The sequence below is a fragment of the Coffea arabica genome, chromosome 10e, assembly GCF_036785885.1.
Source record: "Coffea arabica cultivar ET-39 chromosome 10e, Coffea Arabica ET-39 HiFi, whole genome shotgun sequence".
Classification (NCBI taxonomy): Eukaryota; Viridiplantae; Streptophyta; class Magnoliopsida; order Gentianales; family Rubiaceae; genus Coffea; species Coffea arabica.
Genome location: NC_092328.1, coordinates 8,451,297 through 8,466,491, shown reverse-complemented (window position 1 = coordinate 8,466,491; position 15,195 = coordinate 8,451,297). Strand labels below are relative to the sequence as shown.

Sequence of the window (15,195 nt, the reverse complement as noted above, 5' to 3'; positions counted from 1 at the left end):
TTCTGTTTGTTACACTGCTCAGCATGGGGAAGAAAGTCAAAACTGTAACCTTGGAAAAAGGATGAACGAAGTTGAAGATTCCACCAGGGAGTTGAAAGAGGAATACAAAGAAATTCAGGATTCAATGTGTAACATGGCACAGTCGTTGAAGACAATGCAAGATGCAATAATTAGTGAGATGAAAAGATTTATAGAAAGAGTTGGGGACAAAGAAGCGACTGCAATTAGTTTAGGGGAAGGGAATGGAATGCTGTTAACAGCAAAAATGGCGTGTGCAAGAACTATTTAAGGAAGTACAAGCCAAAATGCAACCCTATTTGTTTTAAAGAGCCTATTGCATGGAATATACTCCCTCAAACAGAAAACCAAGAAAATGATCTAACATCCAGATTTGTTGAATATGAGAGGGATACTTCCATAGATGTGACTTCTCCAGTGAAGGTGGACAATGTGGAGGTAGTAGCTGAAAAGGAAGCCTCACTCAGGGTGTCTTCAATGGATGACAAAATGCCCAGAAAAACTTGCATCAATAAGGCTCTTGGACTTGCAAATCCGGATTCAGAGATGTCTTCCACAGGGTCTGTGAAGGCTAGGCTATTAAATATGACTAGTCATGGGGTTGTACCAAAGCATAAAATTCAAATCTCCCCAGCGAGCAAGAGACTTTTCAAGAAGAAGAATGCTTCTCCAAAGTCTAAAAAGGTAGCTTTTGTTGTGTGTCTTTGACTCGAACAAAGGTTACCTGCATAATTACCGATGATAGTTTAAGGTGATTAGAATTCTACTAAAGTTTCAATTTCAACAGGCCCGGTGCTGCAAGAAGAGGAAGCAACCATGCAATGGCGATAATCCAGATTGTCCAATCGAAATAGTACGTAAATAATTATAAAAATGATTTGCATGTTACTGTTTGATATTTATGTCTAAACAAGTGGCTAACCATACTTATTATAGGGAGATAATAGTACTAGAGATGGGGAATTACCACCGGAAACACGTGCAAGACTAATTGATCTGCTTTTTGATAACAGATTGCCAAGATAGTAAGTTTGACTTTGGGTTTTTGTAGTTGATAATTGAAAGATTAATTGTATAGATTAATATGTATTATTTATGCAGCACCACTTTAGCATCAATGTTAGGACAGAAGGCTACCCGATCGCAATTGAGGTCTCTTAGGCCTGGCCGTTGGATCCACGCAGAGGTGAAACCACTCTGATTTTGTCAATATTGGTATTTTGGTATTTAAAAATGGATATGTCAATTAGAAAGGTCTTAGCATGCGGGAGATTTTTTTTATTCTTTTTGCCATAGGTATTGAGTTGTTATAGTGCATTATTAACACTCAGAGGGAGAAGGGATTTGAAAGGCTCCCGGAGAGTTTGGTACCTACCAGCTTACTTAGAGGTGAAAATATTAAGGCTACTCGTTATAAAATTCATCATTGTACCCCTTTTATTTTAATTATAAGAAGTTCTGCTAGGTAATGATTTTTTTAATTAAAGACACATAGTATAATACTGCAGCAATTGATTCTTCATGATACTATTCGTCCCGAAGGCATATACGGGAACTATCTAACTGAATCAAGTTTCGGGGGCCCTATCAATGAGTGCGAGAAGGTAAAGCGCATGAGATAACTAGATTGAATTATGATGTCTCAAATTGATTGCTAATTGGACTCTTTTTGGTTAACTTGTGTTAGATTTGTTTACCCATGAACTGGAACAAGGAACATTGGTACTTATGTATCATAGACATAATTAGCCGTCAAGTTTTCATTTGCGACTCTGCACCTGATAGCAATGCTGTTAACAAAGAAAGGGAGAATAATGCCAAGATTGTTGTGAGTGTCAACTAGGTGCTTAATCTTGTTACATTTCCTGTAACTAGAACTACACAATGATTGATGTCTCCAATTAATGATATTTGAGCAGTGTGCAGCGATTGAAGAGGCACTGTCATATGGATTTGGCCATGGAAATAAAGGAGATGTGAACAACTACAAATTTACTATGCCTGAAAATTGTCCCAAACAGGGCAATGGGTAGGAGTTATTGTTACTTTACCATAAGACGAATTTATTTAATGTGACTTGATCTGGAAAATTAATTTTTTTTCCTTGTTCAGCAATGATTGCGGGATTTACATTGCAAAATTCATGGAACATTGTGGTGATGTTAAGTCTGGCTTCAAGTTGCATGTAAGCTAACTAAGGAATGAGCAATTTGATTTATTTGTTCTCTTTATCTATATTTTACTATTGCATTCAACTAAGAATGAAAGGTGATGTATGTTAAAAGGTGACAAGTTTGGATCGTCTGAGGATTGCATTTGACCTTTTCCTGGACTTAGGCAATGAAGTTCGACACCTCTGCGTGTATGATTTCGCCGGATTGGAGAACTTGTTCGGATGATTACGTTGTAAACTCATGTGGAGCTCAACAAGTTGCAAGATTTTAGAAAATTAATTGTACATGTTTTTTGCCGTGATATTAGATGCGCATGATGAGTAACTATATCTTTGTTGGTGGCTTGTTATTGGTCTTTTGTAATTTGATTGGTCAGGCCGTTATTGGTTTTTTGTAATTTGGATGACTATGTTATTGGTCTTTTGTAATTTGGTGGCTTACACGTTCTATCAAATTAATGACACACAAATTAATGACAGCAAGTTGATATTTATTTACATTAATTTTTTTTAAACTAAGCACCTAATAACCTCTAAAATATCACAATCAAAATTCTGTCATGATCAAAGTTACTGCAGGCAGCAGCATTAAAAACGAGAGTGACGGTTACTGCAGAAATTGAATTTTATTTTCCTCTTATCACAGTACAAAGTTTTACAGCCTTCTTCTCCTTCTACCACCAATCATCGAGTGCTATCAGTAACATGAATAAAGGTGTCATTGAATGAAGCAAAAATGTTGGCAACCCCAAAAACTTGCTCTCCGTCCCTCACAGCAGGGCCGAGGGTCACGTTCTCTTCCTTTGGCTCCCTTGTCTAGAAGAAACGACATGATGTTAACTGCAACACACTTCCTTGTCCAGAAGGCGTTCTCTTCCTTTGGCTCCCTCAAGAGTAATGACCTCAACCCCACTTCCTTTAACCGCAACACGCTTCAAATTTGAAGTTACAAATGCATTGATATCTGGGTTGCACTTTGAATTTGAAGTCACAATTGTATGCAATGATGGAGCTTTGCGCCAATCGGTGCTGAAAGTGACATATCAACTTTTGTGTACAATCCTATTTACCAAAGCCTGACCTGCAATAATGACATTTGGGAGCAAGAAGCACGTTATACACCAAATTTGTGGGATTAAAATGAGTTTTTTTTAATACAGCTGTTATCATTTAGCCATTAAAAAATATTTCATTATACACCAAACAAACAACTAAATAAATATTTCTAATTCAAATAGGCTATAGGTGCAGCTGCATATTATAGATCACAATCGATGAAAGTTTGGAGTCCGGATCTATTAAGGTAGTTGCAAGGAGTCCATCCAATTCATCTTTATCACTCAACATCACTGCACATATAATGGCCGGAAAAAAGTACTACGTTGTTTTCTCCGGTAGGAGAATCGGTGTGATGTAAACTTGGGTTGAATGTCAAGCTGCCACGAACAGGTACAACGGAGCAGTTTTTCAATCCTATAGATCATTCCTGGAGGCAGATGCGGCATGGAGGGCTTATACCGGCCATACCTCAACAATTACCCCAAATGTCCGTCAGCCCACTGATCGTCCTGTTGTGCATCCATTTGCAAACACACCACAACATAACTATCCTAATGCCCCACTAGGTCCCTCCACATATTGGCCTTCATCTTCAGCCATCACTCACTGCTCAACAACTGCATCAGCAAGATCTCCGACCAGCAGTGTTAAGGGGAGGACCTCGAAGCCCGCTTCCATCTGTCTCAACTGCCTCATCAGTCTCATAGTTCTCATAAGTCTCATTTATCTCATATTTCTCTTCCGCAAACAAGTGGAACCATCACCAATGTCTCTATCATCCAGATTTGATGCCCCTAAATGTGATTCGAAGTAGCTCCATGGTCAAATGGGTTTGAAGATCAATATACTATTTAAACATTCAGTTGTAAAAGAGTAAAACTAAGGCTAGCAGTATGGTTACCATGTTTTCCTAGTAGAGAAATCTGGAAATCCCGACGCACTAGATGACTCTTCTGCTTGATGGAATGCTCCTCTCACCTTGTTCATGATCTTAATTATTATGTGATTTGTCTGCAAAATGTTAATCAAGAGCTGCATAATATCTATATATATACATGTGTCCCGATGATTGGGAGGAAACCAAACTAAAGGCGCCAGCAGCGTAAAATGAAAATTTTAGGGAAATGGCGCCATAAAATTGGTAGTCAAATTTTCAATTCAATGGATAGATTTTCAAATTTTCATTCACCACGCGGCGACTAATTTTTGAATTTTCATTCCAAATTTTAAATTTGCATAGCCGGTCTACTATTGTATGCAAGTAATGTCAATAGATGTATGCTACAAACATATAATTAAATAGTGTCAAGGGCCCTAATTAAAATTGACTTGCATGATTTACCATGTTGCAACGTCCTAATCGGAATAGATAAATTACTAAATTAGTATAGATAAACTATCATAATGCACAATTGATATAGTTGACAGTTAGATTATGGTAAATAAAAAAAAGTCAGTGACATTCAAGAGGTTACAAGATGAAATTGAGAATTGCAAAGTTTTTAATTTTTTGAAAAAAAACATATAATTTTTTGACATATAATCTAGCTAAAAATCGATCTGAACGTGTCAGACATATATTCGATCTGAAAAATTATTAAATTTATTAGAATTACAAAAAAAAATAGATTATGCATTGTAAATTGAAGATGTACGAGGGAATATGTAGTTGAATTATTATCAATCAAGAATCTTAAGGGGCCCTAATTAAAATTTACTTGCATGATTTACCATGTTGCAATGCCCTAATTGGAATAGATAAATGACTAAATTAGTATAGATAAACCATCATAAAGTATAGTTGACACTTATATTGTCAATCAAGAATCTTAATTTGCCCGAATTATATTTGAAATCGGGAATTGCTATGTTGCAATGTCTAAATTAGGGGTGAGCAAATTCGATACATATCAAACTCATGACCGAATTCAGATTATGAATTTGGTAGTTTGAAATCGGCTATTTGGTAATTTGGTACAAATTCAATACGTATCGAATTCATCGAATTCTAATATGGCATGAAATAGGTAATGAGATTATGAATTTGGTAATAACCAATTTCGCATTCAAATTCGGTAATATGAAATAGGGTACTGCATTACCGCATTCTAATACCAAATTAGTTTATAAAATTCGGTTCATCTATACATAAATGCTATTTAGTATTATATTATATAGGTAAATGCTATTAATAAAAGTTATTATATGGTATTATCATGTACTTATAATAATAATAATAATATATAATAATGTACAACATATAATTTTAGTCTACGGTTTATTATCACTAATCATTGTATAGTCTAAGGTTTATTCTAGTTTAAATTAATCACTTTTTATGTGTTCCTTAAATCATAGACTAAGGATTCTACGTATAAGCGATGAAATAAATGCCAATTAAATTAAAGTTCATATTGATTAGAACATATGTAATGTGTTAAATTATTCATAAATTTGGGGATTCACATCAGTAATAATTTTTAAAAAATCGGTTTTTTTTTTATAAATGAATTCAGTTAACCGAATTCATTACCATTTTCGAATTCGAAAGGGGTTGCAAAATGAATTCGGTTATAATCAATTCGAAATTGAAAATGGTTTAGATTTCTATAAGTCAAATAACCGAATTCACCGAATTCAACTAACCAGATTACCGAATTTGCACCATTTCCTCACCCCTACAATCAATTGGAATTCCATTTGATTAAATTGATCAATTTGTATAGAGGAAACCATAAATAGATGATAGGTTGAATTGAATTTATGGGGTTGACAGTCAGAAGATCTTCAAATCTTAAAAGAACTGAATTGCTAGCTTGTCGAATAAATGATAATAATTTCCCGCGATTTCAATTGATTGGAGATGTTGGGCAAGTATCATGGAATTGGAAAGCAATTTAATGAAATTACAGGACAAGTAAAAAAAAGATTACTTGCTTGCCAAATAAATGATACGTCTTTCCCTTGTTTCAAAACCTGAAGTCTATTCAAAATAAATACACTGTTTATGAAGGGGAGTAAACACCCAACAACCACTATATGTGTAGCTTAAAACATATGATCTCCATGGAATAGATAAATAGTGGTCCATGTATGGGCAATTGGCAACCACGACAATGAGCTTGTGAGTGGGAGACGAGCAGGTTGATCTAGAAAGAAAGGTGGATTCCAAGAAGGTAACTCTAATCTGAATCTTAATTTTTTTGACATTTTGTTCCTTGTGGCTTGTTCATGTTTCCCTGTGTACTATTTGAATAGATACTTCAAGAAAAAAAAATTGGCTTCGGATAGATAAATATTTTACCTTCAAAAAAAAAAGAATAGACAAATATTTAACCTGCAAAAAAAAAACAGAGGAAACAAATATTATGCCTGAAAAAAAAGAATAGACAAATATTTCACTACAAAGAATCGAAAATGAGCCAACCATGAATCATGGCGGGCCTGGAACTGTATTAGGAGATTGGTAGTGGACTGTGTTTTTGGGCCGGCTAAACTATTTCTTATAAGCCAAGAAAAATACACTAGTTTCCCTTTAAATACACTTCAAATTTTTTGTTTACACGTTAGCAGAATGTTTTGTATTCTTTTCCATGCAAACTTCGCAAACACATTGATGGGGTTTCTAGTTGGATGCATTTTGAAAATAATGGCTTTCAAAACATGTATAATAGTCTGTAATGAGGACCCCTTAACATAAGATAGGACCTGTGGTGTTGAGTACAGCGTAAACATACGATGCAATCTGCTAATGATCCGAACGGAAAGCGACCAGTGCAAGATTCATGGAAAGATTTGACCATGTGGGACGCCATTGATGAATTTGAAATATCAGAAACTGAAGAGGGAACACAAGCAATGTCTGTTAGGGGACAGCTCCATGAAGGAGTGCAAGACTTCAACTATGAGGACTTAGATGAACGAGATGTGATGTCAATGAAGTTCAATACGGAAAACGAAGCTGAAGCCTTCTACGTGATGCTTGGTCGAGCAACAGGATTCAGTGTCCGCAAGAGTTATAAGCTAAAGGACCCCGAAACTGGTCGGGTCAGATATAGGCAATGGGTGTGTAGTAGGCACGGGCTCCGGGATGAGAAACACATACAAAGAGAGGATCGGCAAAGAGAGCCAAAGGCGGTCACAAGAGTTGATTGTAAGGCATGTTTCAAAGTAAGGCTTTCAGTTGAGGAGGACAAGTATGTGGTCAGTAATATTGTAATGCGTCACAACCACAAATTAGCAAGCCCAACAAGTACGAAGTTCCTAAAATCCCACCGCCACATCTCAGAAGCCGACTATGCTCAAGCGCACGTTCTTCGTCGTGTTGGAATGAAGACAAGTCAGATTATGAAGTTGTTCGTGCTTCAATGCGGTGGGTATAACAATGTTCCTTTCACTATCAAGGACCTATATAATAAGATGAATTCAGAAAGGATGGAAGAGATCGCGGATGGCGACGCAGAAGGGGCCTTTGCATACCTATTTGGTAAGAAAGATGTAGATCCGAACTTGTATTTCAATTTCACAGTTGATAGTGAAGGGAGACTATCAAGGTTGTTCTGGAGCGATTCCAGGTCACGTGAGGACTACAGATGCTTTGGTGATGTTCTTGTATTTGACAGCACCTATAATACAAACAAATACTTGCACCCTCTTGTGGTCATGTGCGGCATCAACAATCACTTCTCCACGTCCATATTTGCATGCTCAACTGTACGCGAGGAAGACGAAGGGGCATATGAATGGGTCCTTAACACTTTCTTGGAGGCGATGGATGGGAAAAAACCCATATCGGTCGTGACTGATGGCGCTCCACAAATGAGAAAAGCCATAAAAAAATGTCTCCCCAACACGAAGCACAGATTGTGCTGCTGGCATTTGAACCAAAACCTTAACTCACATGTAGGTAATGAGGATTTCAGAGCAGGATTTAAAGATTGTATGTACAACAACTGTTCTATAGACAAATTTGAAGCAAAGTGGGCCAAACTGGTATGTTCGTTCAATATGGAGAACAATGACTGGGTTAACCAAGTGTATAGAAAGAGGAAGCGTTGGGCACTAGCATACTTAAGGGGCTATTTTTTCGGTGGCATGCGAAGTACACAGAGGTGCGAGAGGATGCACGCTATGTTAAAGATATACCTTCATAGGGAGTTAAGGCTATTTGAGACTCTTAGAGCTTTTGATTTGGCCAATGCATGGCTTCGCCATGAGGAGGCAAGAATGAATGTTGAGACAGAGCACACTAGTCTACTACCAGCAACCGAGACCCACTACTTGGAGCAGCATGCAGCAGAAGTTTTCACTCGAAGGATCTTTCTCAAGGTTAGAGCTGAGATGAGGAGCCAGGGGTTATACTTCAGATATAATGCCATGGATGATGGAGTCCAGTGCATTCATTTTATTTCCCATTCCTATTCAAATAAGGAGAGGAGGGTTTTATACAATAGAACTTCTGGCATAATGAGTTGTTCATGCCTGCAAATGAAGACCGTAGGACTTCCTTGTAGTCACATGTTTAGGATAATGGTGATAGAAGGAATGAAGAAAATTCCACCTAATTGCATTATGCAGAGATGGATGAGAGATGCAAGACGTGGGAGGAGTGGCAGTCTACGGGAAAGATCAGAGGTCACTAATGTTAATGAAATGGCAAGGTATGCTCGTTTGTCTAGTGGTTGCAATACCATGTGCTACTATGGGGCAAAGACTACTACTGGATACACTCGATTATTGAATGTAATAGACATACAAACTGCCGAAATGAAGACCCTATCCTTAGAAGAATCTACTGCTACGGGCAGCTCATCACAAGCGCATAGAAAGGGAGATGCATCTGGTAAAGTGGGTATCGGTGATCCTCATGCAAACAGGCCGAGGGGTGATCAGAGAACTAAAGGAAAAGAAAGACACATCCGCAACAAATGTGGAAATTGCGGGTTAGTTTTAATAGTTGTTATAAGTTTTCGACTTTTCATATTCTGTAGTTTCTATGGCGTGTTCATATTTTTGTAGTTTCTATGGCATGTTTTTTCAGTGGTTTCATGTATATTCTAACTTTTTGTGGCAGTGGAAGGGAAGGCCATAATAAGAGAACTTGTCCCCTGCATATAGAAAATCCCAACGACGACTTGTCTCACGCTCTGGGCATGTCTCCAGACATCTTTGAGGGTAATACAAGTGCCGCTTGGGTGAGGGGGGGAATGAACATGCATTTTAACTCGGACAATGACTGGGATCAATTGGACCATCAGGTGGGTTGTCCAATTTGTCTTTCTAGAAAATGTTTTTTTTTTGTTTTTTTGGATACTATATTGTAAGGTGGCTATAAAATGTTATTTTTTATGTTTTTAATCATCACGGTGGATTTGTTTATGCCCTTTAATGTTAGTTGCATGATGTTGGAGTAAAGCAGGGGTTGGAGCCAATTCACGGATTCCAACAATCGGTGGACACTACGAATTATACATGGCTGAACAATGGTAATCTTTCTAATTACCAACCAGTAGATGACGAGGAGGAGGAAGACATTGACTTGAATAGAGATATCATGTATCCAGCTTGGTGAAGGGATGTAATAGTGTATTTGATGTTTGTTTTTTAAACAATATGTTGGGTTACACCTTTTTACTTTATCATCAATTGCATTTTTTGCTTGCTTGTTTCAATGGATTTGCTATCATTAGATAATCCTATCACAACAAAATTTTTTAATTCAACACTTACTTTTAAGTGTAAATTTTGGGGGAGAAGTGGGACTGTGGATAGGCTAAACAGAGCGTGTTTTAAGGAGGGAGAAGAAAGGAGAAAGAATAGCAAAGAATTTTCTGCTGAAACAAACAAAGAAATGTCTTGCAATGCACCTTCACTTAGTTTTGGGCTTGGTTTCAGAACACCCAAATTCGCTTCTCCTTTCCTTCCTTCGCCCTTGCCGCTTTCCTCGTTCTCGACCCAATGGCAGCCTAACGCTCTCTCCATTGAAGCCAAGGCCGGAACCCGCAGAGAGGACCGCACTGCCCGCCATTCGCGCATCCGTAAGAAGGTTGAAGGGACACCGGAAAGACCAAGACTGTCTGTATTTTGATCCAATAAGCATCTGTCTGTTCAGGTAATTGATGACTCGAAGATGCATACTCTTGCTTCTGCTTCAACAATGCAAAAGCCAATCTCCGATTATCTCAATTATAGCTCTGCTCCCACTATTGATGTGGCGAAGAAAGTGGGCAAAGCAATTGCAAAGTCCTGTCTTGAGAAAGGGATTACAAAAGTGGCCTTCGACCGAGGTGGCTACCCTTATCATGGACGTATTCAAGCACTTGCTGATGCTGCTCGGGAACATGGTCTCCAATTTTAGGCCTTGGATGTAGTATCAACTCTATCAACTTTTCTATTATGCCGTTGTCTTTTCACTACCCTTTCTGTAATGGTATCTCTTTGAGGTGCCTTGACTTGGATTCACTGTTTGTGCAAATGTAACTTGTAGGGGCTTTGTTCTTCATGAACCTTTTTCCTCAAGTTAAAAGAAGTTGGAGAAAAAAAAAGTGTAAATTTTGATTTTTACTGTGACTTGATTATCCTTATCATTACATCATTTTAATATTTAAAAATTTGCAAATTTTGACACTAATTTACTGGTCAAATTTGTGATTTATAGTTTGTCATGTCCAGTATAACTAGTTGCAGAGTTAGAATTTAAATTCATAACCATCTAGTTATTGTAATAGTTCAAACGTTCAATCTTTGAAACTTTTGTATTATGTGATTTATGTTTATGATTATTTTATCTACAATCTCAATTCTAGTTTCTTGGTGTATTATGTTAATTATATTTGTGATTACTCATCTACAAATTTGATATCGATTTGAAAGTCACCATGTTACGTATAAGTTTACTTATTTAATTTCTAAATTAAAATTAAAATCTACCAGGTCAATTATGTCACGATTCTGGTTTTTTGTAACACTATGTTAATTATGTTTCTAATTATTCATCTACAATTTTGATTCCAATTAAAAAATCACTATCTATGAGCACTTAGTTAGAGGGATCGCTGTTAGTATAAACTTTTTAAAATCATTTTCTAAACTTTCGATTTTATCCTTAGGGAAAAACTTTTAATTTTTCCTCTAATTGCTTAATCACATTTTGCCAATATAACTACCCTAAGTATTGTAATTACCAAATTACTATAACCTTATGAACCAAAATTCTTCAATAAATTATTGTGAAAAATAAATTTTTTATACAAATTAATTCTTTTTATTTATTTATGTATATAATTACTCATCTACGCTAACTAACAATTAAAGTTAATCCTTAAGATTGAAGTACACATAAATACATTTATGGGCTTTTAACTTATCAAGGGTAAATGCAATAAAGAAAAATCGCTTTTGAACTAATGAACGGAATTAAAAAAATTGAATGGCAAAAATTGGATAAATTACTTTTAAAAAAGGGAAAAAAAGAAGAAGGGACAGCAAATGTGAAGATTGTGCAAATGTAGATACATTTTAGTATAATAGAATACTTAGTGAATGTAGGTGCATTGTTATCTATACTATATATAAAGTTTGAGGAAGGGATTTGGAGTTAACATTTTATGAACATTTTTTATCCTTATAAAAATTAATTTTACTTTAACTATCTATAACTACTCATCGCTACTTTTACTTCTAACTATTATTATAACTAACAATTAAAGTTTGTTTCAATAATAAAAATTTTATTTAAAATATATTATCATAAATATTATATATTTTTTGATTGCACGCACAATATGAAAAAACGAAGCTGGATATGATTAATAGTCCTAGGATTAATAGTCCTATGATTAATAGTCCTTAAATCAATAGGACTAAATGCGCTTAATCAATAGTCCCAAGGATTATTGCATCTGACCAATTTTTCCAAATCTTCCAGCTCTTTGCAGCTTGTTTCCTGCTAATTAGGCATGGGGAGCTACTCTCCAATTAATGATAATTCTTTAATGCATACAAATGCCCGCAACTTGTTTCCTGCCAATCAGGCATGGGGAGCTACTCCAGAATTAATGATAATTTTTGGGTGCATACAAAAGTCCATAAGTTGTTGAGGGGCATACATGTTATTTATCCTAAAAGTACAATGGACATGGTGAAACTTCTTCTACCAGGTTCCGGTCACTACTTTTAATAACCTTTCTTCACCCAGGCCCACAATGCTGAGTTGTCCTAATTTCCTTGGCTCTTCCCACCGTGCATAAGCAGGTCAGCTTTCCACCATAGATGGAACCATGATATCTTTTGGCACAACAATTGGACTGTCACTTCAATCAAGGCAAAAGTGAGCTTACATTCCCATCACCATTGTGGCCTGTTTCCCTGCCGTCATCTTCTTCCGGTTGCACCTTCCTTTGCTTTTACAAACGGTCCTTTTCCATTCTCGACCAGGCATGTTTGGGGGCTACCATCTATTGGCAGATGACATGGCTTGACCTCCTTCCACATCCACAATATGCTGCTCTACTTGATTTACTGTTGCGTGACTTTATCAAAAGTTGTTTGCATGAGATTTCTTTTTCCCTTTTATGCTTGAAATTTTAATTTCACCTTGTGAGTTTCTTGTTTACTACATATTTCTTGTTCAACGTCAATGAGCAAACTTAGTCCAATTTTATTACTACCGAGTTGAGTCATATCAGATGCTCTCCCAAAGCTTCTTTCCTTGCCTCTGGTGTGGTCGCTTTCTGAAAGCGAGGACAAGCAGGCTAAGGCAGAGAGTCCAAGAGAACGCACTAACCGATATACTGCTTATCGCTTTAGTCGGATGCTTTCCCAAAGCATCCTTCACTTACTTTTCAACCAGTCAGTCGGAAGCTTTTCCAAACCTTCCTTTCTGCCTTTCTAACTCATGTTTGTGATTACTTGATAATGGACAGCTGCAACCACCGAGTTTTGAGTCAGTAGTCAAGAATTAAATTTCTCTTCGAATTGAAGGTCGGAGATTCCAACCTTACTTACAGTGAAAGCAATCCAAAGAAGGTATTAGAGTACCTCTGAAAAGATATACAGTCATGATATGGCCCTAAACTGACTAATTTAATGGGATTATCGCCCATGACGCCCGCTTAAATATAATAGATCCCACGGCCCTAAGGCCCAAAGTAATATCCCAATCTCAACCTAGTGCGTTATGTAGCAATACAGATAATATTTTATGCCTAGCTAAATAAGTTTTATAAGTTTACTTGATTATAAGTTATCACTAGAAAATTGGCCTTTTTTGGATGTACTATTGTACTTCATTAGCACTCCAATTAGCCCTCTTATCCCAAATAATCAATATATATTGGGACATTGCCGCCTCATTCACCAATCATCACATTTTATTTGCGACTAATAGCAGACCTGCAATAGTTATAGTGGTTCCACATCTGAAAATTGATCGATAACAAAAGCAGAGCAGCAGATGGGATTCTGGGACTTGATCAACTCAACAACTGAAGCCGGGAAGCGAAACGCACCCGCTCCAACGGCCGTCATAGATGCATGCAAAGCCTCCTACGGTTACAGCTCTGCCGTCGTTGGCAACATCGATAAGGCCGTCAGAGTCAACTGGATGCAGGCGCTCAATGACTACATGCCCAGCGAGGAAACCCGGTCAATGATCGGCCTTTTCGCTTCCAAGTTCGCCCAAAATGCTGCTCGTCATGCTCTCCGGGAATTGATCCCTGGTGGAAAAACAGTGGCTAAAATTATTTCTGAGACAATGAATGATGTGAAATCTGAGAATCTCAGCAAACAAAAGAAGTGACCCAAGTTACTGGAGGTGGTGGCGGAGGGAAAGTCTCCGCTGATAAGGTATCAAGTTTCTAGCAACTTAAGCCTGGCAACTCACCTGGAGGACACAAAAGATCTTAGCTCAATGTTTAGGAAATGCTCATTTGACTGTTTGCCTGCTGAAGTGAATAGACTCAGTGCAAAACTGAGTGGATTAGCTATGCTTATACTATGATGAGGAACTCTACACTCCTCAGTGGCCTATTCCACTTTTGTAAAGCCCAAGTTTGAGCCCTTGCCCATATAATGTAATGTCTTCTTCATTATTATAAATAAAATTTCTATCGTTTTTGAAAAAAAAAAAGGAATAGAAATGCAAAGCAGAGGTTTGGAAATGGGGTCAGCTGACAAGGGAAACTTTGTGGAATCAAGTGCAAATCAGACGCCAGAAGATGCGCTTCGCATTTTCATGATGAAGGAGTTTATGGGCAGGCGTTTTGCTGATGACTTGGTACTTCCTCAGATTAAGCATGGCATCAAAACCAAGTAAATGGCTGCAATAAGGTCTTTGATCATTAAAAGTAAGGCTTTGCCCTTTCCTACTGATGGAGTAATATGCTTTTCTGATTTCTGTAGTCTACTCTGGTGTGTTTCAGCAATATGTAAACAGTACTAGAAGTTTTTTCTTGAATCCAGCTCCTTCAAGCCCTTTTTCTGCGTCTTCCTAATGAACTTGTGAAGTTTCCGGAAATTATAAAAAGAAAAGAAAAAAGTTTGAAGGATAAAAAAAAAAAATATCTGCGACTAATATTTTCTACGTCAATAAATATATTAATGGATTTGGATGAATATGACACATTATCTTAATTTTAATTTTAACAAAATATTTTGAACATGTAACATACGTCTAAATCCGTAAGTGTATCCATTAATTATTAATGTGTGAAAGATTTATTCTTTTATCTGAGCATTATTAGAATTGGCGTATGAAATGGGAATAAAATATGAGAGACCTAGTAAAAGAGCAGCCAAAAAGAGAGAAAAAAAAAAAAAAAAAAAAAAGGGAATTTGGTAGGCAAAGGTTGACAACGGCTCAATGAAATGAAAGGAGTACGTTGCTGGTTTCTTTCGAATTGGATGCTTTCCATACAATGGCCTAAGCCATTTCTGGATCGCGTCTA

General features: G+C 36.9%; 2 protein-coding genes and 1 long non-coding RNA gene across 3 annotated transcripts; 2 read left to right on the top strand and 1 right to left on the bottom strand.

The window, feature by feature from the left end:
• The first annotated feature begins 6,988 nt into the window (after window positions 1–6,988).
• Window positions 6,989–9,821, top strand: LOC113711207 (protein FAR1-RELATED SEQUENCE 5-like). Its single transcript, XM_072066949.1, has 3 exons — window positions 6,989–9,192; window positions 9,291–9,507; window positions 9,645–9,821. Exons 1-3 carry the CDS (start codon window positions 6,989–6,991, stop codon window positions 9,819–9,821), a joined length of 2,598 nt encoding a protein of 865 aa, XP_071923050.1.
• Window positions 9,822–10,004: 183 nt separating this feature from the next.
• Window positions 10,005–10,724, top strand: LOC113712851 (large ribosomal subunit protein uL18c-like). The gene is made up of 2 exons (XM_027236453.2): window positions 10,005–10,295; window positions 10,362–10,724. The coding sequence occupies exons 1-2, from the start codon at window positions 10,101–10,103 to the stop codon at window positions 10,605–10,607; spliced, it is 441 nt and encodes a 146-aa protein (XP_027092254.1). The 5' UTR covers window positions 10,005–10,100; the 3' UTR covers window positions 10,608–10,724.
• Window positions 10,725–12,264: 1,540 nt separating this feature from the next.
• Window positions 12,265–15,058, bottom strand: LOC140015339 (uncharacterized). The gene is made up of 2 exons (XR_011821959.1): window positions 13,643–15,058; window positions 12,265–13,173 (listed from the first exon to the last, which is right to left on the bottom strand). It is a non-coding gene; the product is annotated as an uncharacterized lncRNA (long non-coding RNA).
• Between the last annotated feature and the right edge of the window lie 137 nt (window positions 15,059–15,195).

Bases quoted from the DNA above. Each gene is read 5' to 3' on its own strand.
- LOC113711207 (XM_072066949.1), top strand. From the start codon at position 6,989: ATGCAATCTGCTAATGATCCGAACGGAAAGCGACCAGTGCAAGATTCA. The intron at 9,193-9,290 runs GTTAGTTTTAAT...ATGTTTTTTCAG, and splicing joins AACAAATGTGGAAATTGCGG to TGGTTTCATGTATATTCTAA. The intron at 9,508-9,644 runs GTGGGTTGTCCA...CTTTAATGTTAG, and splicing joins GGGATCAATTGGACCATCAG to TTGCATGATGTTGGAGTAAA.
- LOC113712851 (XM_027236453.2), top strand. From the start codon at position 10,101: ATGTCTTGCAATGCACCTTCACTTAGTTTTGGGCTTGGTTTCAGAACA. The intron at 10,296-10,361 runs GTTGAAGGGACA...CTGTCTGTTCAG, and splicing joins ATTCGCGCATCCGTAAGAAG to GTAATTGATGACTCGAAGAT.